This window comes from Micropterus dolomieu, linkage group LG23, assembly GCF_021292245.1.
Source record: "Micropterus dolomieu isolate WLL.071019.BEF.003 ecotype Adirondacks linkage group LG23, ASM2129224v1, whole genome shotgun sequence".
Taxonomy (NCBI): Eukaryota; Metazoa; Chordata; class Actinopteri; order Centrarchiformes; family Centrarchidae; genus Micropterus; species Micropterus dolomieu.
Genome location: NC_060172.1, coordinates 18,829,710 through 18,856,256, shown reverse-complemented (window position 1 = coordinate 18,856,256; position 26,547 = coordinate 18,829,710). Strand labels below are relative to the sequence as shown.

The 26,547-nt window shown below is 41.4% G+C and overlaps 2 protein-coding genes across 4 annotated transcripts; one reads left to right on the top strand and one right to left on the bottom strand.

Annotated features, from left to right (window-relative positions):
- Positions 1-60: 60 nt before the first annotated feature.
- Positions 61-20,545, bottom strand: supt6h (SPT6 homolog, histone chaperone and transcription elongation factor). 3 transcript variants are annotated; one of them, XM_046040733.1, is made up of 37 exons: positions 20,294-20,545; positions 18,943-19,053; positions 18,684-18,854; positions 16,325-16,398; positions 15,688-15,868; positions 15,368-15,449; positions 14,854-15,109; positions 14,548-14,649; positions 14,274-14,387; positions 13,592-13,681; positions 13,212-13,354; positions 12,898-13,043; positions 12,655-12,765; positions 12,266-12,546; positions 12,015-12,169; positions 10,845-11,040; positions 10,518-10,657; positions 10,223-10,340; positions 10,028-10,104; positions 9,778-9,913; positions 7,990-8,127; positions 7,457-7,624; positions 7,228-7,355; positions 6,874-7,081; positions 5,980-6,127; positions 5,615-5,757; positions 5,369-5,509; positions 4,915-5,110; positions 4,646-4,791; positions 4,308-4,400; positions 4,068-4,181; positions 3,788-3,912; positions 3,271-3,383; positions 3,113-3,190; positions 2,829-3,007; positions 2,389-2,666; positions 61-2,149 (listed from the first exon to the last, which is right to left on the bottom strand). In XM_046040733.1, exons 2-37 carry the CDS (start codon positions 19,040-19,042, stop codon positions 1,957-1,959), a joined length of 5,262 nt encoding a protein of 1,753 aa, XP_045896689.1. In that variant the 5' UTR covers positions 19,043-19,053; positions 20,294-20,545; the 3' UTR covers positions 61-1,956. The 3 variants fall into 3 exon arrangements, with proteins under 3 accessions (XP_045896689.1, XP_045896690.1, XP_045896691.1); XM_046040734.1 differs by lacking the exon at positions 20,294-20,545 and adding an exon at positions 19,949-20,139; XM_046040735.1 differs by lacking the exon at positions 20,294-20,545 and adding an exon at positions 19,328-19,346.
- sdf2 (stromal cell-derived factor 2) lies at positions 20,474-24,403 on the top strand. The gene is made up of 3 exons (XM_046040737.1): positions 20,474-20,949; positions 21,782-21,978; positions 23,186-24,403. Exons 1-3 carry the CDS (start codon positions 20,766-20,768, stop codon positions 23,483-23,485), a joined length of 681 nt encoding a protein of 226 aa, XP_045896693.1. The 5' UTR covers positions 20,474-20,765; the 3' UTR covers positions 23,486-24,403.
- The last annotated feature ends 2,144 nt before the right edge of the window (positions 24,404-26,547 follow it).

Genomic DNA, 26,547 nt, shown 5'->3' with positions numbered 1-26,547 from the left:
TGTACATCACGTGTTCAGAGTGCCAGTGTGTTTCCCAAATCAGCATCAACAAGACGCAAGTTATAATATGAACACTTTTATTAAAGGGATCACAGGTAGAAAAGGTCATCAGCAGTGCCAGAGACATCATTTCTCCTCTATCACCAACTACTGCCGAGATCCAATCACAGCCTCACTGAGAAAGATGCAGTGTGTCTTAATCTGGCAAGAGACGTAAAACCAAGTAAGTTTACTCATAAACCATAATTATTTAAAACAATATGCATATTGTGGGACCATGATACTTTGCACACTGCAAAATGAAGCACACCATTGAATACCAGCGCTGCTTGTTTGTACTGTGGCACAGAGGCACAGCAAAAAACAAAAACAAACGAAAAATAAACTGAATGCATCCGTCAAGAGGGATGCAGAGTGGCCTAAAACTGCCGCACGACGATCACAAAAGAGATTCAATGTGTTTTTAACAACAATATCTTCATTCTACTGAAATAGCTGCGTGCAGTTCAGAATATTATACAGTTAGGAATATAAACATAGTGGGACGTTAGTTTGATAGTATCTCCTGCTGATAGTGTTACGGTTAGAGAAATTTGAACTCTAAATTTTACTGCTGCAGCTGTGAAACTTGTTCTTGCTTGTTGACATTCAGTGGGAAAAGCGTTACAGTCTGGGACTGAATTGCAGCGAGATCTGAGGAGATAACATCCTACAAGGTGGCAAACATCATAACCCAATGTCACAAGTGAAATGCTCACTGAACTGCAAACATTACAGATACAAGAGATTCAAATTTTAGTTAACTTTAAAAAAAGATAACCCTCTGACACTGCCATGGAGGCTTGCTTGACATGAAGAGGTGCTTCCACTTTGAACGTTTGCCTGTTCGATATTGTTACTAAAACAAACTGCTTTAAAATGGGGAGTAACTCCTTCTGCCATGCCTCACATAAATGCAGATGAAATCGTCAAAAACCACCACTGTTACCTCAAATGTGGCACACTGTCAGTCTCCACAGTCTGCTGACAGGTCAAATAAGAGTCAACAATACATTAGAGGCTTTCTACAGGAGCCAAAACACATAGTCAGCTAGCCATAATACAGCATGTGGTGGAGAAAGACAGAAACTCATGTTTGACAGAAACTCAAGCGAACATGAAGGTTTCTCCTTGAATTAATGTAGCCTTTTTTTATAATCAGCCGCATTCCTCACGCTCAGTGTGTGTGTGTGTGTGTGTGTGTGTGTGTGTGTCTGTACAGTCACATGTGTTTGCTTTGACAGATGTGAAGAGCGGAGGCTTACGGTTCAAACAGAAAATAAACAAGTCTTTATTCATTCTGACATTCCATACAAAAATTAAATTTCCTGATGGCTTGGCAAAAGCGATCTTTTGGCACCTGCTCACAAAAATCCACCAACCCATAAAGGAGGAAAAGTGGGTTCTGGGAACTGTAACTGTGCCCTCAACCAGTCATGGATTAAACTATAACCAATCGCAAAAATAAAGACAGTAGACAGCCTGTCTGACATAGTCTGTTTAGGTCCATATCCTATATGTAACTGCTGTCGGATAGTTCAAGTTTTTTTTTTGTCATCGTGCTGACTTCCTGCATGTCATATACAGTGTTTTTCTGACTATACAAAATACTAAGCAGCCAAAGGAGTTGCCTGGAGGTGAGGAGGTGAAACATTTGGGATGAGAAGGGCAGACGGGGAGGGGGACAAGAGGAAGGAAGGAGTTGAGATGCGCCATGATACCAGACCAGAATGATAAACTGCAGCTACAGTATTAGGAGTCTGCAAGATGGAGGGGGCTTCAGCTGTTGGTAAACTGGATGAAAGGGCTGATGGGTTGTGGGAGAGAGTTGAGGGTTTTCCAGATGAAGAGGCAGTACAGAGGATGGAGTCGTGAAGGAAAGGGGGGTGGGGGTGTGGCAACGCCCCCCTACATGTCCTATCGGTCCATTTCGTCCAGCAGGGGTGTGGCGTCTCCGGCGATCGACATGGGCGTGCTCTCTATCATGGGGCTGGGTGACGGTCGTGGCGTCATCCTCTGTGTTTTCTTCCGACCCTCCGCTTCTTTCTCCTTCAGCCATTGCTCCGCCATCTTGCCCCAGTCCACTGCGGAGGCGCTGCTGCCACTGGCCCTGCAGGGCGGGAGCACAAAGGGGGAGGTGTTTTAGTCAAATACAGTGTAGGAAGGAAAAACAGATTGAATACTGGGCAGCTGAAATGATGCAGATTGTGGGTTTGGCTCCATCTGGTGGTAGAAAAATAATTTAAGACTGACTGATCACCCAAACTGGAATAAACCAGGATGCTTTTTCAGGAAATACATGGTTACAGTCCATCAAGTTGACCACACATATTCCCCCCCTGTACTTACTTTGGCTGCGGCTGCTGCTGCTGCGGAGTCCGTCCTCTGGATGATGTGGAGGATGACGGCGTGCCGGACGAGTGGCCGTGGTGGCTGCTGTGATGGCCTTGATGTCCGTGGTGCGACGGGTGGCCTCCGTGTGTGTGGCCGTGTGCGTGAGAGTGTGAGGACTGCGGGGTTGAGCCGGGGTACTGCGGTGTGCCCAGGGCCTGCTGGCTCGGTGTGGTGTAGGAGTAGCTGGGCGTCATCAGGGGCGTCGCAATGGGCTGCTGAGGTGTGGCAAATACCTGCAGAGGAGGAAGTACTGGTAATGAATGTAGCTCGCCAAGTTACTTGGGAAAATTCAATATTTGTATACGTATGGCCTCATGAAATCAACCAACTGAAATCACATTCAGTCATCCCTTTTTGCTGTCAAAAATAATGTCTACTATGTATATGTGTCTCACATGATAAGCAGAGGAACTCCCTCCTCCTCCTCCTGAGCTGCCACCGTAGCCGTACTGGCTGGAGCTCCACTGTGCAGGGGTGGTGTTTGGGTTCTGGCCCTGGCCTGTGACTGCAGCGATGGCACTGAACATCTGAGAGGTCATGTTGCGTGGGAGGGCGTTGACAGCGCGCGTCAAGTCTAGGGAGGAAGGCATACAGCAGGGAATCGTAACATGTACTACAACTCCACTCATGCTGAAAATGTAGATTTGTGTGTGTGTGTGTGGCAGAGAGTGGGACTCACCTGCGATGTTGATATTGGCAGGGGTGGCATTCAGGGATGCAGGCGTCCTTGTTCGGCTGCTGTTGCTGGGAGTGATGCCTTTGGCAGGAGAGAAAATGTTCAAGTTGTTGTTCAAGTTGCAATACACACTATGAACAGTGGGTGTAGTGCATCCGTACCTGGCACAGGCTCTTGGTAATGGTCCTTAAACCAACGGAATAGTCCATTCACTGTAGGGAATATCTGTGAACGGTAACGGAAGCCATCCGGGGTGATGGTCACAAACTCAACACTAGAAAAAAATAAAAATAAAGACAGCACGTTGACATTCAGTTCTACAGATATGTAAACCTTGTTGTCAAACATCGAAACAATAACAAAATGTTGTGGCATTGGCGCAGCTGTGCGGTTTCTGTGTCTGGTTTTAATGTGAACTTGAGCTGCTTCAAGGAAAAGCAACATTAACTTTTTTAATGATTATTTTTTGTGGAATTATTTTTTATTGAATAGGGACAGAGGCAGACAGGAAACAGGGAAGGGGTGGGGGGTGGGGGTGACATGCAACAAAGACAACAATTACGTTTTAATCCGGCTTTTGCTGAAATCAGTCCAACCTGTTTGCTCAATACTTCCTATCCATAGCATCATTACAGTGAGTGATCAGAAAACAGAGGGGACAAAAACATTCCTGCTCACCGTGGTTTTCCACGAGGTTGGTAGCCCAGTATGAATTTTCCTGGCAGATCTTTACATGCCGAAATAAAGTACGGAATAAAAGTGGGCTTTTCCCTCTTTGTCCTGACCAATAACTCCTCCATTTTCTATCAGAGAGGCAAACAAGACAACAGCACATGAGAGGTGCACCTTGTGACAAAAATAGGTATTAGAACAAGATGAGTTGCTGAGTTATGCTTCCCACAATAAGAATAATATTCTAAAGACCACAGAATACTCAGGACAGTAAATCAGTATGCACCTCCTTGCTTCCCCCGTTGCACTCCTGGAAGTACTTATGCCCCAGCAGATCTCGGGCAAATGACGCCATTGGCTGAATGTACCGAGCAGTGATTTCATCCAGATCTTCAAACTCCTGCAGAGAATGTAAGAGACTCTTTAAGAACATGTAGCAGCCACAGCAACACTGATTTCAATTTACTGCATGCTTGATTATGAATTACGATGCTGAACAAAGAGGAAGAAAAAAAAAAAAACATACTTCATTATTGATCCAAAGAGTGTGCCCTAAGCTGAATGCGTTCTCTTTGCCCTCTTCTCTCACATCCACGTGCTGGTAGATACCATCAGCCACCTACAAAGCATCATAGAGTCAAGACTGGAACATGCATCAAACAAAGTCTTTACATTTCATTATTGACTTATCTTCTTACAAGTGATTTGATTTGCTTTAAATATTTACTCACATCAGTACTCAGTGTCGTGTGCTTCTGCCAAGTTGCTCAAATTCCACGACACCACAAAGTCCCACCCCCTCACCTGTGCATTAAGTTAATATCTTATCTGTATCTTAGCTGTATCCCTGCATCTGTTTCTTACTTTCCAGGTGACTGTGAGGTGGTTCTCTCCCTTGCTGCTGGGTCTGATGATCAAGTCTCCCTGGTCCAGGGTCTCCATCATCTTCTCTGCCTGGTTGAAACTGATATTGTGGAAGTTGGGATGGGCGATCACACGCTTTATATATGCTGGAGAGACAGAGAGAGTGTAAAGAACAGGCAGTATATAAAAAAAGGGAAATTTTCCCAACAGCAGCACAGTGCACTCTTTTATTAGCAAATTCAATTCATTAATCCTGTTATTATACTAACGTGTTCGCTGTTGTTTCTTTTTGAGCTCTTCCTCTAGTTTTTGATCTTCGGACTCTGTGTCAAAGTCATAGTAGCTGTCCTTGGGGAGCTTCCACTCATTGGCCTTGTCCATCAAATCTGAGGTGCGGCACGTGAGATCGACGCTGAATTTCTCAATGTCAATTTTCATGATGCGGCAGTGAACGGTCATGCCCACCTGGAGGAGGATGGGGAAGAGGAACAATTAAGTATGATTAAACAGGTGTCACAGTAGAAGGAAACAAGACAGGAAGGACGGAAATAGGCAATAATTAATCATCGATCGATCAGGACTGGGTAGTGGAACTGGCACCAACTGGAAACTCTCAGAAACATTTTTGCAGGTGAGATTAACAAAACAAAGAGATAAATAAAAAGATGAAAGTAGCAAGGCACAACATCCAATAAGGGATAACAACAACAATCAGTGCCTCACCTTGACCCTCTCTTCCGGGTGTTTGACCACTTTGTCACTGAGAAACTTGGTGGGAATGAATCCCTGGACGCCGTTATCCAATCTGGACCGCACCCCAATGGCCTGACCTGGACAAGAACCGCTGTCAAAGTGGTTCCACACCTAAAGCAGGGATACAAAACAGAACAGAACAAAACAAAAACAGATCAGACTCTCAGCTGTTCCAGTTTCAAGTTATCAAAAGTAGAAACCTCAGGTGTCTGGTACCTCGCTGAGTTCAGGAAAGTTGTCCTGCTGGCAGAAGGGACACTGCCATAGCCCTGTAGCATCATTACGGATGGCCTGGTCGTAGCTCTCTCCTTGAGGCCTCCGGTGAGCAATACCAGTCACTACACTGGTGATCAGCTTACCTGGAAGAAACGGAGGGAAAATCATCAACCACACCCGACTACGGAGCTGCATTTCTACTGTGACTGGTCCAAATGTCACGTTGATCAAGTCATGCGCTATAATTACTAACCAACTAATAACGTCTTGAGGGCTGATGGTTAGGAATTAACTTTATATTGTTGATCTTTGGCGAAGTTTAATTCAAGAGACAAATGTGCGTACTTCAGAGCAGTGTGTATTACCAATATAAAAGGTCTCTGGAGTCTCCTTGGTGAGCAGGTTGAAGACTTCCTCTGTGTTGGGGACTCTGTAGACAACTCTCAGGTCTTTGTATCTGCAGCTCAGCTCTGCACGGATATCGTACAGAGTAATCCCCTTGTTGCCGTAACCCTACAGGGACGAAAAAGAAAAAAAGAAAATTGTTTTCTTTTTTACAAACCCAATAATTAATTGATTAATGGAGAATATAATCAGCACGTTAAGCCATAATGAAAATAATAATTAGTTGCAGTCTGATAGAAAATACTACAAAATAAGTGGGGTGGTTGGGCTTTTTTCTGCTTTGATTATTTTTACTTTTCATACTTTAAGTACATTTTCCTGATTATACTTAAAGTTTTAAATAAGTAACATTTCCAATGTAGGGCTTTTACTTGTAATAGAGTATTTTTACAGTGTGGATTTGAGTACTTCCTCCACCTAAGTCCATCTCTATCTATCAAGGTAAACAGACACTTAATAATTATATAAAGGCTTATTACGTTTTTTAACAAGTTAGGTTTGCACAGCCACAGCCTAACTCTGTTGTCTTACCAGCTGAGCCTCCCTCTTTTAGGAAGCTGGCCTTGTGGGTAACCTGTGTGTGTGAAATAGACTACCAGGTCTGTTGTGGGAAGCAAGCAAGTACCAGCACGTTGCTGTAGTCACAGGAAAGAGTACGTTCTAATGGGTAGTTAAGTTATTATATTATACTATAGTCTGCCGTAGTAGTGAGCGTAGTTATTTACTTGCATTTGCCGTTTTAATTGTGCTCCCTGTCTGCACTGTATCTTTTTTTTCAAGCTGTTCAGAAACAGTGCGTTGGCAACAGAATGCATGAGACATTGCTACGGTTAAAGCCACAACCACACACTGACCTGTCTCTCAAGCTCTTCAGCAAAGGCATCCAAGTCCAGGTCTTTGAGACGTTCTGGATTTTCCAAGATCTCCTCCAGAGCTCCGGCTGGGTTGGCGTCTTCTGCCGACTCATCATACTCGAGGGCGTCCACGGCCATTTTGCGAGCCCACTCGTATGTCTCAGGGTGGACACGAGACCCATCCAGAACCTCGATGTAGGAGTCCGTACTGTGTGGAAAAAACAACGCAGATTCAAACAAGATAAATGGTAGATCACAGCCTCGTCTGACATTGATAAATTTAGCACTATAGGAAACATGGTCTGGATCGTCTTAGCGTGTAACAGACCCCCCCCCCCTCCATAGGGCACCAACCTGTCTCCAAGCGATGCGGTGTCAATCTTGATGAAACCGGCACAGTTTATAAAGACCTTGGGTCCCATGTGACACATTGTGACCAGCTGGGTTCTGTTTTCCAGACGAGTGTTGTTCTGCTTCAGAATCTGCACAAATACAAGGAGTGCGGCGTTAGCAGGTCAACAGAGGAGGCGATATACTATCAGATATTACACAAGAAATGAATGACAGCAGCACAAACGCATACCTTCAGCAGGTGGGAGCCCTTCCTTGGACCCAGACCGCAGACATACTGGACCAGGCTCTGAGTGTGAGGATGGGCAATGGCTTTGTTCACATCTACTCCAACCTCATTGACACGGTTGATGAATTCACAGTAAAGAGCACTGAGCAAATCCTCCTTCACCACATGTTCCTGAGAAAGAAGGGGGGGGGGGGGGGGGGGGGGGGGGCGCGCAATAGTTACACAAAGCTGTGCTGTAGCTGCAGAGTCATGTCAAATGTAGCGTGCTATATGTAATGGGTCTATTTGATGCTAAAGCAGAATAAGAGTTGGATAAACAAGTCACAAACTGTTTATCCCACTACCATATGTCCAAAAAGCAAATAAAAAATAAACAAAGCAAAAAATCGGACGCCCCAAACATCATTACACTACATGATGTCACAGAAAATGCTGTAAATCTGGCTATGATGATAAGAAATCATGCTTCAATATAAATCATACAGCAATACATGGAGATAAAACCACACAAATCCACCAATTTTTCAATCTCTCACCTGTAGCGGGTGTAGTTTGAGGCAAAGAATATCGTCATCTGAGCTGCAAACCTGTGCATACTCTATCAGGGGATCCTGGATCTTCCTGGCAATCGACACGGCCTGTCGCAGCAAGGGAGGGTAATCTCTGAAATCAACCTGCACAGAGAGAAAGCAGAGGGTCAGGGGAACATGACCTGCAAAAGGGAAAACTGGGCCACCTCTTGCATCCACCAGTTACTGAACTTGCTGTGGTTGACTGCTGTAGTTGTGTCTGCCTGTGTATGGTATGGATGGTATGGTGAGTAGGGATGCAGCGGTTACTGGATTTCACTATTAACCGCGGTTTAAAACGTCACGGTTAATAGTGACGTCACGGTTAATTAATCGTAAAGGTGCTTTACGAGTTGCAACTTGCACAAAATGAAAAAACAAGTAACACGAGCACCAGCTTAAAGTGCTGTGCTAATCAATGCTCCGTATTTGTATAGCGCCTTTCTAGTCTTTTCGACCACTCAAAGCGCTTTTACGCTACATCTGCATTCACCATTCACACACATTCATTCACTGAGCCTAAGTGCTCAAATAGAAACTAACATTCACACTCATTCATACACTGGTGGAACAGCCACCAGAATTCGGGGTTCACAAGGACACTTCAACATGCAGCCTGGAGGAGCTACTTCAGAGACATGGAGGCTAATAGTGTACACTGGCTTAACTATGCCAGAGGGACCAAACTGTAAAGGTTTATTTCCACCAAAGAAATGGCTGTAGTCTGTAGTACGGGAGAATTTCAGGTACACCAAGACCAGGGCGTTATTTAAGAGGTGACAGATCACCTGTTCAAAAACTTGCAGTTAAAAGGTTGCTACTAAACGAGTGAATATCTACATCAAATTTGGTTCAGCACATGCGGGATCAGCACCCAGCTTTGCATGCCTAAGTAAAGGTAATAATAACAGAGTTAAATAACGTGGCAAGTTGGTAGGGAATTAAATATAAATGTGTCACTTACAATCGATGCCGTAGCACTGAGAATTGGGCTTTCAGTGCAACGTAAACAAAAACAGCAGCATGTAAATTTACAGACCCGCCGCAACAACAGCACTGCTGTGCTATGAGGCTCATTATTTTCAATGGCTTGTGCCACGCCACGGCGGTTTGTTCCTGCGTCAAGCAACACGTATCACATCGTTTGGCGAGCTTGTGCGCATGCCGCTGTCAAAGTAGTTGAACTTTTGTAGTTGAGCTTCCAGAGCAGCGCAAATTGCTTCTTTTTTGAAAGAGCCTATATGGAAGACAGAACGTAGTCCTCTCCAGACCTTCAGTCATTGAACATTTAACGTTACATCCTGTTGCCTCCTCCTGTCTGTGTTGATAAAATATTAGGCTTTGTGTGTTAATATCCCAGGTGTAAAACACTAACATAACATCAGGAGCTAGACTTCCAGGACTACCAATTACCTGCATTTCAATTATTTATAACACTGCATGAGAGATGTTCTAAATTTCTGTCATTTTCACGTATGGATGAGAGTTGATGACCGTTTAGTTTATTCCCCTCCTTAATTATCCCTCAGGGGGAATTGTTAAGTTAATATTCGTCTTATATTAATAATAATAATACTTAAATATTATAGACATATAATTGTTAATGTAATTAAATATTAAAAATCAACTTAAGTAATTAAGTAAATAGGTGTTGTTAAATTAATTAATGCATAATAATCGTGAAACCGTGATTATTTCTCTGACTAAAAAATCTGTAATTGTTGCATCCATAATAATAAGGTGTTAATAGTTTACCTCAGACTTCTTGCTGTTCATGTACAGTGTGGCCAATTCATTGTCAATGAGTTCCACTCCAACAGCGGGCAAAGAGGACTCCTGCTCAAGCTCACTGATAGTCCTCTTGATGTCCTCCATTATCATTTGGGCATCTCTGTGTACAAGGCATGTTTTTAACATTTCAACCTCAACTACATTATAACTTGTGAATGCCACTCAACATGTCTACCAGTTTTCTAGCACATAAAGAAATAAATCCATTATTTACCGGTTTTCCCCGGCGACAGCTACCACATGAGGTTTCTTGCTGGACAGAAACTTCTTGAGATTTTCAATGTCGTGTGCCTGAGGATGACACGCACAAATAAGTATCACCTCAAAGATGCGTCAAGTAGCATGTTTTCCTAAAACAGAAAAGCATCTGTTGACTGCACAGAAGAGAATTAATGTTCTCTGTATGTACCTTCTTCTCTCTCTCATCCTCCCTAAAGGCATTCCTCCTCTTCATGAAGTAGGGCAGACGCAAGAAGTCTACCACCTCTCCTTCCCCGTTGATCAGAGCACAGAAAACCGGTGTGTCTCTGTTACAGCAAAGTTTGTAAACTTTATTGTTACATAAGCGTGTCATTTATGCAGCAAACATTGCTTGGTCTTATATGGTTGCCATTCAAACATGCAGTATATCTACCACATTTAAAAGTTTATAGTTACGACTCAATATATCTGAGGGGGAAAAAATAACATTGTGGGGCACATACCTGCTGGGGGCATAGGCTACACCCAGCACCCGAATGCCTTTGCTTTGACTCTCATCCATCAGATCATCGTCTTCCTCAACCTGCTGATCTGGCCTATAAGGAGCCACCTTAAGCCAGTTATACAACCGACGACAGCAGGACTACGAGAAGAAGCAGAGTCCATAATAACTTAAAACACTAATCAAACATACAATGACGGTTTACAGATTTTGTGAATATGTTGCTCAATAATTTTACAACTGCAGTGTACAAGGAGTTTGCTGTGCGCAACACAGACAAAATTATGTAATATAAAAATAAATGGAGACAGATAACATGACAAATTACCCTGACAATGCTCTCTTTGGCCTCAGCGATCAGTTTGCTCTTAAGCTCCTTGGCCATCTGCGGGTACAGGAACTGATTCAGAGCTCTTTCTATGGCTAAAGTTCGCTGCCTGTTCCACTCTTGCACCTGGTGACTGAACTCATCCCTGTAGTAGAACTGTTTGATCTCATCAAAGTATGTCTGGTCTCCGGCATATCTGAGGAGAGGCAGAGGAAAGACACAGAGAGAAGCGGAGACAGAGAGGAGTAAGTGACAGTGAAGTGGATAAAAACAAAAGCTGCATGTTAAAGTTCCAAGAAATTAAACTCAGGGGACCTATCCTACTTATCAACCCTCCTATCCTCCAACATCTGAGCAAGGTTTCTTTACTTATGCTAAAAAAGGTTCATCACATTAGAACCTGTGCCACAGCAAAGATACGAGAATGAACATCAAAACTGACAGGAATCATAAGACCTCGGTGTGTTTGTGTATTTATGATTTGCCTCATCCAGTTGATCAAAACTGACATGACAGTGTTTCCAATACATTAATTTATTTGTTGCGGACCGCCACAACATGAACAATAACCGCCACATATCAATTTTCCTTTTTACTATTTAAAATGGGTAAAATCTTATTTCTTTGTAGAAAGAGAAACAGCACATCTATTCGCTCCACCCCTCCGCTCTCAGACAGACTAGTCTGCGAATAACCCCACCTCTCCGTGCACACTGAGCTGGGCTGGTGAGGTTAACACACTGCACATAGTTGCTAATCAATATCGACTGCTTGTGGATGTGGATAACATTAATGTAAATTCTTCCTCAATCCAGATGCTTACTGGAAAATATTTTCAAAGACACCAAAGGGCTCATCCTGAGGTGGCGCAAAGACAGTCTGGACCAGAGGTATTAGCAAAACCCTGCACGTATAAACTTCCACGACGAATATAATCAAATTCTGTGGGAAACACTGCTTGATGTACGCGTTACTGTCCTCAGTCTGTCTGTAACCATGAATTAACATACGATAGGAATTTGCAATTCAGTTTATTAGAAACTAGTGTGAGTGAATTTTATGTTTAGGAACCAATAAGAAATTAAATAGAAATTTCTTAACGATTCCTTTGGAATCTGTATTTTGTAACTAGTTCTTCATGCCAAACCCTTTTATTGTCTCTGTACTTACCCTTTCACCCCTATAAGGTCTATACAGATGTCAATGGTAAGGAGTCCCTCGTCCTCTGCCAGGCACATCTTCAAGAACTGCTCCCCATTCAACTCTTTTACTGGCTTGTTCTTAAGATACTTGAAGGAGTAGGCGAAATGAGCCTCGTCTATCTCCTGCAGGAAGTAAACAGATGGCAGGTTGAGAATGGCACTTAAGTTCAGAAAGCTTTCTGCTTAGGACTGCACATCTGTGATTAAATGTGTCCTTACCTTTTTGCCCTTCTTTGTAGGCTTGATGTTGATCTTGGCCCTCTCCTGAAAGGTCTGCCGGAGAACGTGTCTGACCAGAGGTTCACGAGCAATTTGCATGGCCACCATGTACCTTGTTCCCTCCAGCACTGCCTCGGGAGTGGCAAACTGACTGCAAACATAGTCTTTGGCCAGCTCTATGGGCTCGGCAGGAAACTGCTCCGTCTCGTGACGCTGGTAACTGTCTCTCAGATTTTCTCCAAACTGCTCTGGAGTTAACCCAAACTTTTTAGCCAAGCCATCTGTAGTATGGAAGAAACACAAAAAAAAGATGAAGTGCTACCAAGGTAGAAAAAAAAGATCATTTGAACACTGCGATTGTGTTGTGCAAAGTAAAAAACGGGACTAACCAAGTCCAACGCTCTGGCAGATACTGTACATATCTCTGCGAGACGCCAGCTTGAGGTCAGGACCTTTCTGTTCTTCTTCTTCTTGTTCTACCTCCAATTCCTCTTCTTCACCTTAAGAAGCAGCCCATCAAAATCAGTCATGTAGCAAATAGTTGAAAGAAGGCAAACACTCCTAACTCAAAAAATTGTTTCAGTTAGAACTGAATACTTCTGCAGTATCATCACCTAACAAAATCATCTTACCATCCTCTGACACTTCTTTGATCTTTTTCAGCCTCTTCTTGTTGTTTTTTGCGGCATTCTGCATTTTGGGGATGTCTCGGCCATAGTAGAGCAGGAAGTGATTGTACACGTCACCCAGCTCTTCAAGGGTCTGCACATCTTTCAGCCTACAGAAAGGGAGGTTTGAATGGGAGGGAAAATAGCAGTGAGAATAGGTGAATAGCATTGTTTATTATCACCATGTGAGCCTACACTTATTCCTTGTTGGTACAGTCACAACCACAATACATAATGATCTTAGCCAGCCTCAGCCCTCTAGTGTTACGGGGACGTACCTCTCCATGTCAGCGGTGTCCAGAGGACGGATGCCGTCAGCCAAAGGTTTGTCAGGGTCAGCTGAGATCTGCTCAAACTGGTAGGACTGCATCTTCTGAAACAGACGGGTCAGGTTCTGCTTCCGGGTCTTCAGCTGAGTCCACTGGTGGGCGAAGGGTAAGATTTAAGTAAAGAAACCAGAAGTGGCTTACGTATACCAAGTTGATGAAATTAAAAGATTGATATTCATTTAAAACAAAGTTTAATTCATTGAAGAAGTGATTTATTACAGGATTGGCTGTGCACCCAGAGGATTCCCCCTGACATACTGTCTTCAACAACTGGGTTTCTGCACGTCTGTTATCTATTCCTTCAGAGAAAAGAACAATATCAACACTACCTTTTCATCCCACTGCCACACCTTCCACAGGTCATTGATGTTTAGCTCTGGCTCGACATATTCTTTCCTGTAGAAAGCTATGAATGGAACCTGAAAAGAAAAAAAAAAAAAAAAAAAAAAAGATAAAATAGGGATTCACCGAAATGAAAATTCTTGGCCCAAACCGAATATAATGAAAAAACTTGCCAAATCGCTCTGGTCCGTTTCAGTGGATTTACCATACAGGCTTGAATACGTGTGCACTCCAAATTTAGGTGCGGCTAGCTTAATCGCCTTCTCAGAAACAAGTGACAGAAACACTCAAAGCGGGTCAGACCGTTTGTTGCCTTTTCTAAGAAATCAGCCACAGATGGAGTGGATGTGCTGGGAGACAATTCAGCAGAACAGTGTCTGCAAACGGCGATTTTTGAGTCTTTCTGGGACACTTTAAAATGCTTCCGCACTGCCGACGTGTCAACTTAATTGTTCGGTAAAACTTATTCGTTCTTTTGACGTATTAGGCCGAACACTGAAAGTGCTTTTTTTTGCTATTTTTGGCCGATTACTTTCGGTAGCCGAACATTTGTTGCATCCCTAGTTTAAGACAATATCACGTTTTGCATTCCTTCTTAAAGACATAATGTGGATTTAGAGAAGATTAACCTCAAACAAAGGAAACTGATGAAGGAAATGCTCTCAGTACCTCAAACTGTTGATTCCTCATGAAATTGAGGGCCTCTTTGATCTTCGCAATTGTGCTGGGGCCTTTTCTGCTGAAGTTTGTGGTCGTCCCCCTGTCTAGATAATCTGTGCTCTCCTGTTTAAGAATAGAAAAAAACAAACAAGGGACAGATGTAAGGAAAATCCAATCATTTATCCCTCATTTATTACCGGCTATTATGACAGAAAAGCCAAGAAAGTACTTTGCATTCTTTGTGTGTGCATTTTGCCTTGAGTGTTTCTGGAAAAGGTCGCACCTGCATGGAGATAGTAAGAGTAGAGAAGCCATGTCTGAAGATCCATTCTGCTTCCTCTTCAAGCTCATCATCCTCAGCAGGTTTAACAGGGATGGACCGTAACTATAAATCGTAAATAAATAAATTTGAATCGTAACGCCAAACACAGAATAAATAAGCTTTCAAGGGTTAATAACTGACTAATTCATAAACCTGTCCCCTTCCTTTATCAGTATTCACTGAACACGGACAAATTATGAAGCTATATGGTGTGGGAAAAAAATGTAACAACAGTGCATAAACACTGACAAAAACACACACACACACCTGGAACCTCTCAGGCATGTCAGTCGTGCGGATCTCATTGTCTTGGTCAGTCATGTGACTACTTTCCAGCTCACTGGGCTCGTAGATCTCAAAGATGCTCTTCCTCCCTTGCCTCCTCTTGGTCTGTTTCTTGGGTCGGTCCCAGCCCTCTTCATCCTGGTCCTCTTCCTCCTCCTCACCCTGATCGTAAGCGTCTGCGTCAAAGTCGGCAAAGTCGAAGTCGCCACCAAAGATTTCTTGGGCCTCCTGGAGGGCTCTGCGGGAGGATGAACAGAGAAGAGAAGAAACTGTGGAGATGTGTTTCACTTCACTCATGTCTTAACGCAGCTTGCCTTTTTGTGTTTATTGTCTTGTTGTTTCTTAATATATAACAATATTTTTAATTTGGTTAAATGAGGTGATATTAGATTATTTAATAGCAAGGAAATTTGAGCTAAACTAGTCTTTTTGCTCTACATATGACACATTTTTGAAAGGATAGATACCGCGCTATATTTGCTGTATAGACACTCACGCATCTGTGTATCCTGAGAACTTCTTGCCCCTCTTTTTGGTGATAGGTTGCCCATCATCATCCACAATAAAATCGTCTATATCTGTGGGACAAAAGAAAGAATTTAAACTTGAAATCAAGTATAGAAGTAAGGTTAAAATCACTGGAAACGCCTTTGAGTATTTTCAACCAAGTCCAGTTGCCCTTAATTTTAACCAACCTTGACAAACTATGACCTGGAGAACAGAATGTTCACAGACATTACTATTATTTTTTTCCTTTTATTTTAATTCATTTTTCAATATTCTGAGACCAATAAAAATCCCTTATTCCTGGCCTACCTGACTCCTCGTCCTCCCCTTCTTCGTCGTCATCTGCATGTTGGAGAGGCTCATCGACAGCCTCGCCATCCTCCAGATCGCCCTCTGCATCACCGTGAAAAATCTCATCTGCAATCAAATCCTTCTCGTCGTCATCTTCTTCGTCGTCGTCAAGTGTTTTTACACGGTCATATTTCTTCTTCTGTGACACAAGACAGGTACAGCATCAGCACTGCTAGCTTAAACTTCGTGTGTAGTGTGCAAAAATGAAAATGTGGGAAGTCAGACATAATGTGAGAGGCAAAAGGTACAATTGTACACTGTTTGGACCTGTGTCCACCAGAGCGTTTTTTGCCAGCTGAAAACGCCACCTGCTCTTCTGAAAACGGCTAGCAGGGAGCGCTAGGGTGCATTTTGGAGGCGCAGTGTTTTTTTGCTGTGGTTGCTATGATACATCATTTCTGTGGAGGTAATGTGCTGCAAGTAGCCTACTAAGGCTAATTTTACTGAATGTAAAAATGTCACCACAAAGTATGTAGGCCTACTTGCTCTGGCCCTTGCTCTGCGTGAAGAGAAGGCACAGACTGTCCGTACGCGGGTTCATGAGATTTTGGGGGGCCTTACTACAGAGAAAATAGTGATGATTAATGATTCCTACCCTCCTTTTCACTTTAACACCCAAGTTTTCTTCAATTAGGTCAAGATCATCATCATCCAGGTAGTCATCATGCCCTGCAAAGAGGAAAAGTCAGAGGAAACAACTTCGAGACACATTGCATTTCTTGTAGTGGGAAAACAGTCCTTTTGTTCCTCAAGTGTTAGACATTTGTTTAGGAAATTAAATGTTGAGGTATAAAATTTTAATTTGGCACCTTTATACCACAATGACTCGGGATCCATATTTTCAGTCTAAATAGTTGCTGAAGGCAATTAATTATGTACTGGGTTCAATGCAGGTATATGAGAAAGCATAAATATGAAGGAAGATTATACACCAACACAGAACTAACATCAAGCAGTACCCACCCAGGTTAATGCAACCAATATGTGGGCACATCTGGCTCCACAACATATGGAGCTGAATGCAGGGGAATTTAAAAAAAGAAAAGAAAGAGGCAACCTGTTGTTTTACCTGCCCAAGAGATGCTAAACATATGTTTAATGTCTACTCTAATTATTCAGAAATATATTTCTGCCCCCCTTTAAAATCTTCCTTCCAGCACAGTGCCATACAAAGGAAACCCGTTAAACTAAGATTTTAAAAGGAGACAATTCACAGTGCATGTACTGCTTTTGCAACGCATTTACTGTAAATTGGCCACATAAATAACTGTACATACATTTAAATTGTTAAATGTGCTTAAATCGTACAACACAGAACTCAGAAAAATTAAAACTTAAAACATGGAATTTGGGTAGAACTTAAAAAGAATAAGGATTTTTATAAACTGATTTCATAGGGCCCTAGTCATCTGCTGCAAACACTACCTCTTTTATGTGAACATGCCCATGGCTGGATTGGGAAAACGTGGGTTGCTGGCCAGATCGTTGTCAGCATTGCTCTTGGTGTTAATTAAAATTGGTAAACAATCAACTAAAAGGCAACTTAAAATATATTTCCCAGTATTTCATTAAAATAATACACACTCATCAAGTAAAATCTGTTCTGCATGTAAACTGATGACCCAATAAGTCACCAATATTATTAGGTAGCTGGTTACAGTAAACAGTCTCTGAAAGTCATCTTTTCTGCACACACACAAGTTATTCAAAAAAACATTATGAAACATAACATTTACTGATTTCTGCAGATTACCAAATGATGTAGCTAGACGGGAAGACAGTTAACAGTGATGTATATTTATGCCACACGTTCTCATTAAAACGGCTATCTTTTTAATTAACACCAAGGGCCCTGCTGAGAGTTCAATTGTGTGTAGACAAGAAACATCAGTTTGTCCCAGTCCGTCATGTTTTTTGTTTGTTTGGAGTCATGCACCTGTTGGAAATTTCAACTGGGAAATTCCGACCTCCAACTTAGAATGGAACGCAGTTTATTTTCTTTTTATTGTGACCAAGATATCAACTAAGCAGGACATTTTACTGTTGAAAGATCAACTTGTCAGCGCTCTTTGTAACTGTGACACTTCTTTCTAATTTACTTCAAACCTAGTTTGGTATTTTCAATACTGCAGTTTGTTTTATCAGTTACTTTTCGTCCGACACAGACAGATGCCGATATATCTCAACTAAGCTACTATCGGCCGACTAATATCGACCCGGTCCATTTATCGGTCTTCTTTACTGCAAATGCAAATACCTCAAAAAAACTTCTGAAAGTCAAGTTTTTCTACATTTACATGTATTTAGCTGACGCTTTTATCCAAAGCAACTTACAATTGCTATTTATGAGGTCACACGCCTCTGGAGCAACTAGGGGTTAATGGTCTTGCTCAGGGATACATTGGTGGATGGCTCACAGTGGGAATTGAACCCTGGTCTCCCACATCAAAGGCAAGCATCTTATCTATGCGCCATCACCACTCCATCTATATATCAGTTTTCCACACTCATCATCTTCCACTCTATTGAAAAACCAGGTAACATGAACATGTTTTAATGAGGTAATACAGCACAGATACTGTAAACCAAACAACTAAAACATTCAGCAATAGCAGAGTATTGAGATTGCAACAACAGTTAATGTGTAGTTGTTGTTTCAACAGCTTTCTATTATAGATACAAGTAAGACAGACATTTTACAAAACACAATTTACAAATATTGCTCATTGTTGCACGCAACAGAACACTCAGAGACAATTATCAGTTCTTAGGATTTCTTTTTTTGTCAGGGGCTTATGGGAATGTGGAGAATGTGCATGGAAATAGGCTAAAACAGCAAGGAATGTATAAGAAATCCAGCACAGCCTCCCCATCTGTGACTTCTTTAAATGAATCACAACCTACAACACACTGTATAACGGCTACAACAGTTTTAAGACACCTGATGAACTTACTGCGCTTTTTACGTCTATGCCTCACTTCCTCCTCTGAGTCACTCCCCCCTCCACTCGGACTCCCTTGAGCTCCTTCCTCCTCCTCCCCCTCCTCCTCGTCTCCATCATCAATGAGTCCGCGTAAATTTCCTTGTTCATCCTGGTCCTCTGTGTTCTCTTCTTCCTCTTCATCTGTTGAGAAGAGACAGATAAGTGGTCCACACGTCATACAAGCCCACCTCTGAAACACATCCTCAAAACTAAACAACTCAAATCTCACCGTCTTCCTCCATAAACCTCTGGGCCTTTTTAGGCTTCAGGTCTTTCTCTTCAAACTCCTCCTCTGACTCCTCAGCCTCGCTATCAATGAAGTCGGACATGACGGCTGATCCTGAGAAAAATTTCAGGAGGCTGTTAGTAAACTTTCTCAACATTATCCAAGCATTACTTTGTTCTTCCGAGGCTAGTCACAAATATAAAAGCCACACAAAAAAACCCATATATTATGTTCTGCTGTAATTGAAATTTCACCCCTTAACATCCAGTTTAAGCAGCTTTAGGGTCGAAATATGTTATTTCACATTATCTGCCATCATTACATGCATATTCTTCATTAGCTTGTTTGGGCTGAAATGCATGAATATTTGACGAAAAGTCAGCCTGACCTATATGGTATCTTTGCAAACTTCAGGATCTCCTCAAGGGTTTAAAATAAAGTTCTGTGGGTTCAAGCAATGTTTGGCTGCAAACAAAACATGACTTCTTATTGACTCTGGTGCCAGCATCTCTGATTATGTGTACAATATTTACTCAATATGTGATCAGTTTTCTAATTATTTGATAATGATATTTAAAGGTAAACATATGAAAAGGCCTGGAAGTACACATGAAACCAATGCTTTCTGGCAGAGTCACACTTTTTTAAACGTGTACTGAATCATTTACAAACAACCAATGAAATAATAATTAACAATAATGTAGGTTCATCTCTGGATTTGACATTGTGATGTTCACATTATACCAGAGTGCTATAAAATCAGAAAGTTAGAACAAAACTAGATTTAGCTGGTCATTAAAAAAAAAAAATCCCTACACCTAACGATGTCGCATTGCGCACACACAACATCGACAGAGATAACCAACCAAACACGTTTTTTGCTTTCAATCTAATTGTAGCTAAAGTTATTTAGATTATATCTTTAAGTTATCTGATGAGCGGTCGTTTGACAAACGTTAACGGTTATGTTGGATTTGCTAGTAAATAAGGCTGGCTAACGTTAACTTACTATCACAGCGAGCTATCAACCACCTATTAGGCTAAGTAGGCGATGCTCGCTAGCTAGCGAGAAGCCTTTTCCAAGTAGCTGGTATCTGAACTAACGTAACACTGTGCGTCACAACACATTAGCCGACGATAAAAAGAGACAACGTAACCAAATGAACAGTTGTAGAAATAAACCAAGGCCTTTGAGCCAGCTTGAAATTCTAACGGTAACGTTAATGCTTTTGCAAATCAGTACGTTAGCCTAGCATTAGCTGGATCGACAACAACAGCCAACTGCAGTCACGTTAAACAGTTAACGGCGGCACAATGTAAAGATCGCAAATGACCACGGTGAAATTGGACTTACACGTCTCACTGCGGCTGTATTCCGTAAATATTTACAATAATAGCGGGATTGTGTTGTGTTTTGTGTGTCGGGGAGCTTGTACTTCTAAAAAACAAATGGCCGACAACGAGTGGTAGCATGAAGACAATTCCGGGATGCAGTGAGGGAACTTCCATGCATTTCAGTAGCAAGGTGACGCCCCCTGCTGGTTTTCTTTGATTCTATACAAAAATGAAACCACAGCATGAGACGAACAATATAACTGCTGCTCTGGGGGTATTATATTATTACAAATATATAAATATCTCACAGCGACGCCAAATAAACCCAATATTAACCGAAAACCAAGTAAGAGCCGTGCAGTGACCATTCCGGGCCGCCAGGGGTGCTGTTTCCTGAGCTTCATCTCGGTGGACTGTACCGTTTTAATGACGTAGCGAAAAATTATACAAATCACTGAGAGGCATCAGGGGCTTCTCGGGCTTTAGTAGGAATGGGTAACTTAAACTGTGCTGATCTTTCACACGCCCTACCAACGCTTTTATTTTTGTTATCCTGCATATTTGGGCTGTCCCTCGGTACGGAACTGAGTTATGTGACATGCGGATCGGCCATTAAACTGATAAATATTAAGCACAATGTGAGACTACACTCGCACGACGTACGCTATGGATCCGGTGAGTTTCCTCTCATTTCAGGATTATTAAGCATTACTAAACAGTTACATAGTGTTATTTTTACTAACATTGACTTAAACTAACATTAATCACATCTGTGATTAAATGCTTTAATATTGTTTGATGAAAATGAGAAAATACATATCTTTATAAACGTTAACAGTATCAGTCTGATATGATTCATGTTGATTCCATTATGTGTATAATCAAACAAAAGATTGGGGACATGTGATCTCTTTTTAGGTGATATTAACAAAGCAAATATTGACTCAAGTGATGAGCCTAACGTTAGTCATTCACAGAGAAATGTCAAACATGAATCCTTTCTGCAAATATATTCACTGTCCACCACAGCGTTCACTAAACGTTTCTGGTTTAATTTACTTTAAAACTGCTCTGGAAAGGTGGTCTTTTGAGATAATCAGGTGCTCTGTTGTTAGAAATATGTTGTACCACACAGAGTTGTAGTTGTATGGCTCTAGCCTTTAAAGTTAAGCTGAGCTGTTGGTTTGCCAACATGAGTGGTTGGGTTCAAAGTTAAACCCAACAAACATTAATGCAACATTGTAAGTGTTTTCACAGACCTTCATACCATGAATCAGAATCAGAAGGAGCTTTATTGCCAAGTAGTGTTTTATACATACGAGGAATTTGCTGTGGTAACAGATTGAACAGATGAACAGATTGAGTGATCAAAAGAAGGCTGACAGCCTTAAACAGCCTTAAACAGCTTTAATCAATAAAATTGGCTTTTTATAGCCAAAATCCAAGTTTGGTTGTTCACTCTTCCCACGTTTTCTGCTCACTGTCTGTGTCAATGTGTGTGAGACAGGGAGCGGGCAGCAGTCTGTAACAGGGGTGACTGCCGTGGAAGATAGTAACAGCTACTGGAGTGTTCGAGGGGCAAGTGACGCCTTGTGCCATCGGGGTACCCCGGTCAAGTGCGGGCAGACGATCCGCCTCACCCATGTCAACACAGGCCGTAACCTTCACAGCCACTACTTCACCTCCCCACTGTCCTCTAATCAGGTGGGTGGTGTGTGTGAAGTACATGTGGGAAGAGGACAGATTTTGGTGTTATGTGAAGAATTATCCTCCCTGCAGAGATGAGGAGAGGATGTTATTGTCAAAAGTGATTCCCAGCTTGATTCAAAAAAGCTGATTTAGAGAATGTTTTGAAATAATAATAATAATAATAATAATAATAATACAATAATTCACTACTCTCCTGCCAAGTTAAAGCCACTGAGAGATGAATTGCAAGTAACATTACTAACATGTAGTCAGAGATTTAAAATACTAAGAGGCTGCCTTGCGCATTTAGTGATACCTAGACCAACATTTTGAGGTGTACCTGAGTTGACAGCAGCTTTTGCACTTCAGGAAACTTACCAAACTCTGTAAGAAAAAAACAGCCTCAGGCCAGAAAAAAATCTTGAGAGAGTGTGAAAACACTGTCTAACCAAAGTGTTAAAGGGCTGGAAGATGTGTACCGCAAGATGACAGAAACTGTCAGACATTTTTATATTCTCTGGGTGTATTAGATGATTGCAGGAAAAGTTGTAAATCAATGCACAGGTCTGTTTTATGGCACTTTTTGATTTACAGGATAGTTGCATCAATGTGATGAAGTTCCTTGACAGGTGGGTATAAAGTCCAGTGGACAAGCCAAAAATAGACATTTCCTGTCTGATAATATTTGTAAGCAGTTTCGCAACCCATTTTCCAGAACATTTACCAAAATTGTGTTTTTGTTTCACTATGGCAATATAAAATCACATATACCACAATAGAAGATTTTATGTACATAACTCACAAGACCGTAATATCCACAGTAGCCAGTCTGGCCTCCCTCATTCACTCAAGAAGCCTGATACAATAGTATCAATATCATCATTCAGCACAACAATCACTGGAGACAAAAGAGTCTATGTAAATTTTATAGAAGAAACAGAACTCAGAGATTGTTTGACAAAACTAAACATTTCTTGTCTTAACGTTTACTGTTGGGATATCTAGCTTGGTAAATAATCCAGTCTGTGAAAGTTCTTCCTATTTTACAACAATTTAAGTCCAAGGCAGGCTGTAGTTTAGTAGCCAGACAGAAGCAAGGTAGAAGATTAAAAAACAAACGTAGCTGTTATTTATGTCTGGAAAGGTAACCTTTCACTAAAGCATGTTACCTCATCCTTTCCTCTGTTCCTTGTCTTCTATTCTCTTTCTACCTTGTCCACAGGAGGTGAGTGCGTTTGGCGACGAAGGGGAAGGAGACCACCTAGACGAGTGGACAGTTCAGTGTGGGGGATCTGTATGGAAGCGCGAGGAGGCCGTACGCTTCCGTCACAAGTCCACTGACGCGCTGCTGTCAGTGACAGGGGAGCAGTATGGACGGCCGATCCATGGTCAGAGGGAAGTTCACGCCATGATGAGCCCCAGCCAGCACAGCCTGTGGAGGGCCATGGAGGGCATCTTTATGAAGCCCAGTGAGAGTCCAGTTGGCAGCCGAGACTACAGTCACCCACACACAGAGTTCTGAACTTGACTTTTCTTCTCCGCTTCGGTCGCTTCAAGTTTTCCTCTCTGTCTACCACCATATTCCTACCTCTGGCCCCAGTTACATCTGTACCAGCAGCTTCTTCCCCTCCCGTCTTGTCTCATTTTGCTATCTCATTAACTTTTGACAGTCATCTTTTGAGGAGACTCTGCCAAAGTCTGTCATCGATCAGAGTACAATGACTTCATCTTATCGATCCATACCAACCTCTGTCACAATCATTGTGTTTTAGGAAACACTACTTGAATTCTCAAAGATCCAGCAGCCACACTCTGACAGCTAACACTATTTGAATACTTGATGGCCTCAACAGTTACAAGAAGTATTGTTACATTAGGTATTAAATGCTGCTTTACAGTAAAAGGCTAATCTTTATTACAGTTTGTGACATTTTACATCCAAGAAAAGGGGTTCCTCTCAGAACACAGTGCTGATTTTGCAGATGAAGTGAGGACTAAAAAAATAGTGTTACACTTGTGCCTTTATCCTTTTTTAAGAAGAAGTAGGTGTTTACATTGTGGAGCCTTTTAAAGGTTTGGAAACATAATGATTTTATTATGTTTTCATATTTTTGTAAGCCATATTCTACTCAAACAGTGGGTAAACAGTGTTACTATGGTAAATGACTCCCCCTGTCCCCCTTCAAGCCAGATTCAGTGTTGCATATAAAGTGTCGGACGCTAACTGACATGAGAGAATAAGCAATTTTGTCTGTGGAGGTGTTTTTTCATTTTTAATGTATCTCATTGTACTGGATGCTGTTTATTAGGAGGAAGTATAGTGTTTTGCTGTCTTGCTGTCTGTGCATGCATATGTGTTAGATCAACGCTTTGTTCCAGAGGTTCATAAGAACGACAAACATGCAGTGAATACCTCATATTAAATGGATTTTTTTATGCATTCCAGTATCAGTGTGACTTCTTTGTTGGATTTTCTATTTTTTCATTTGGTTTCCGCGACAGTTGAGATGATATTGATATGAGCTGAAACTCTTCACAGCTGGTCTTTCCTAAGTGTATCACCAATGACATCAATGATTCTCCTGATTCTGCATTCACAATTTATTAATTAATGAGATAATGTCCCTTTATTTAATCATTCATTCAGTAGTTGAGCACGTTGCAGTCACCTTATAAAGTCCAACCCCTTATTTCACCCACAAAGATAGAAGTAAAAAGTATTAATGTCTGTCTGGACCATTACACCAAGTTTCATGCCTTGTTTGTCCACATAATGGCATGTTTTGGTTCATTATCTGGCAGTTAATGGGGTTTGGGTGAATCTGCTGTGAGGCTGGTCTTACTTGTGTTTCATGTTTCATCATGATAATTAGAGAACATAGCTCTAATTATCATGATTTAGAGTGAGTGCTGATGCCAACCCTACTCCACAGAAAACTCTTTCTGACAACGTTGCCGAACGTGTAAATTCACCTCCGGCCATCACGCACTGCGTCAAGCTAAAAAGAGTTTCTAAAGTGCAGATCTCAGTGATAGAAGGTTAACCTTTGTGTGCATGTCTGTCACACCTGCCAAGGTTAGTCCACTCAAAGCAGTTAGAGCAGTGAGGTTTCTGCACTTGAGGCTGCCCTTCTGACTCACAGCTTCTTTATCGACCCTTTGGTACCTGCATGGGGAAACAGCAACGAGGGGCACTCAGTGAAAACCACGCCATGTTGTGTTGTCATTGTATTTTTAGAGTTGGTATTTAAAATGACAATGCAACAATGATAACAAGTGACAAGTACAGCAACAAGCCTACTTTATACTGAGTGTTACAATTATTAACTGTGAAAATATTTATAGCTTATTGTGAGGCAATAGTCATGTTTAATCTATTCCCCGTATTGTAGAATGATTTACCTTTTTATGTTTTGTCATTATTGTATTGTACATGTTGTTGGTCTTGAGCCAAATATTTTATCTGAATTATTTCAGATACTCAAGGCACAAACATTTACACAAGTAAACACAGATGCCTTATATTTCTATCAAAACAAGGTTTTATTGCATAAACATATATGGATATATTTTTTTTAGATTAAACAGATTGTTATTGTTATTTGCATTTTTAAATATCCATTCAGTTGGTGACTATTGCTGTTTTCTTTCTCCTTTTCTAAGCAGCATGCCAAGGTTGTATTACATATCTGTGTTTAAATTTTTATCTCTATACAATCTACAAGGTAAAAACATGTTTTGGTAAAAACAAATCTCAAAAGCAACTTTCAAAAAACATGAAAATCATGAACTGACTCCATCCTGTTACAGATGTACAGTATAATAATGTAAACTTCAAAAGTGTTGATAAAAGGTCTTTCGAACGAGTTTCCCTTACATAGACATGCAAGGAGGTTTGAATGGCACAATTATTAGAGAATTGTTAAGATAAAGTGGTCTATGCTGGTTTCAAAGGGACCATGACGCTAATAGACAAAGGTGAAAACATGGTCCACTGGTCAAATGTCAATGTGCTGAGAATAATAAAGACGGACTTATGAGGATAAGTGTAGCATACATTATACAGCAGTTTATACGAGACTCTGAGGCAGTGAAAACATTCAATAAAAACCTAATGTGACTAAAACACACAATATATTGTATTCAGTGTTAATTTTACCCATCCACAGTGAGGCCTACAGACTCTTCCAAAGATGGTGTGAAACAGAGATGATGATGATGATGATGATGATGTTGATGTTGATGATGATGATGATGTTGATGACGATGTGACCTTGTATTTGCATATTTATGAAAATGCCCTCTCCTGCACTCTGATTTGATTAATAGCTGGTAGAAACTAGAAAAATGGCTATTACAGTATAAACTGGAAAGTCAAATATGTGACAGTAGGACATACATACCTACATTTAAACCAAGGCTGTGCCACCACAAAGAAAGATTAAATGGATTTCCCTGTCTTTTAAAGACATGAAAATCGAAACAACAACATGCATACTGATTTACAGTATAATACATTTTTCCGTGATACTTGATCGTACAAAGCTATTTTTCATTTTATTTTAAAAGAAAGCCCTCTCCCCT

Coding starts and splice junctions, on each gene's coding strand:
- supt6h (XM_046040733.1), bottom strand. CDS start 19,042: ATGTCCGACTTCATTGATAGCGAGGCTGAGGAGTCAGAGGAGGAGTTT. Junction 15,869..16,324: donor GTGTTAAAGTGAAAAGGAGG/GTAGGAATCATT, acceptor CTTGTGTCACAG/AAGAAGAAATATGACCGTGT. Junction 7,082..7,227: donor ACCGCATCGCTTGGAGACAG/GTTGGTGCCCTA, acceptor TTTTCCACACAG/TACGGACTCCTACATCGAGG.
- sdf2 (XM_046040737.1), top strand. CDS start 20,766: ATGGGTAACTTAAACTGTGCTGATCTTTCACACGCCCTACCAACGCTT. Junction 20,950..21,781: donor CGACGTACGCTATGGATCCG/GTGAGTTTCCTC, acceptor TGTGTGAGACAG/GGAGCGGGCAGCAGTCTGTA. Junction 21,979..23,185: donor CCCCACTGTCCTCTAATCAG/GTGGGTGGTGTG, acceptor CCTTGTCCACAG/GAGGTGAGTGCGTTTGGCGA.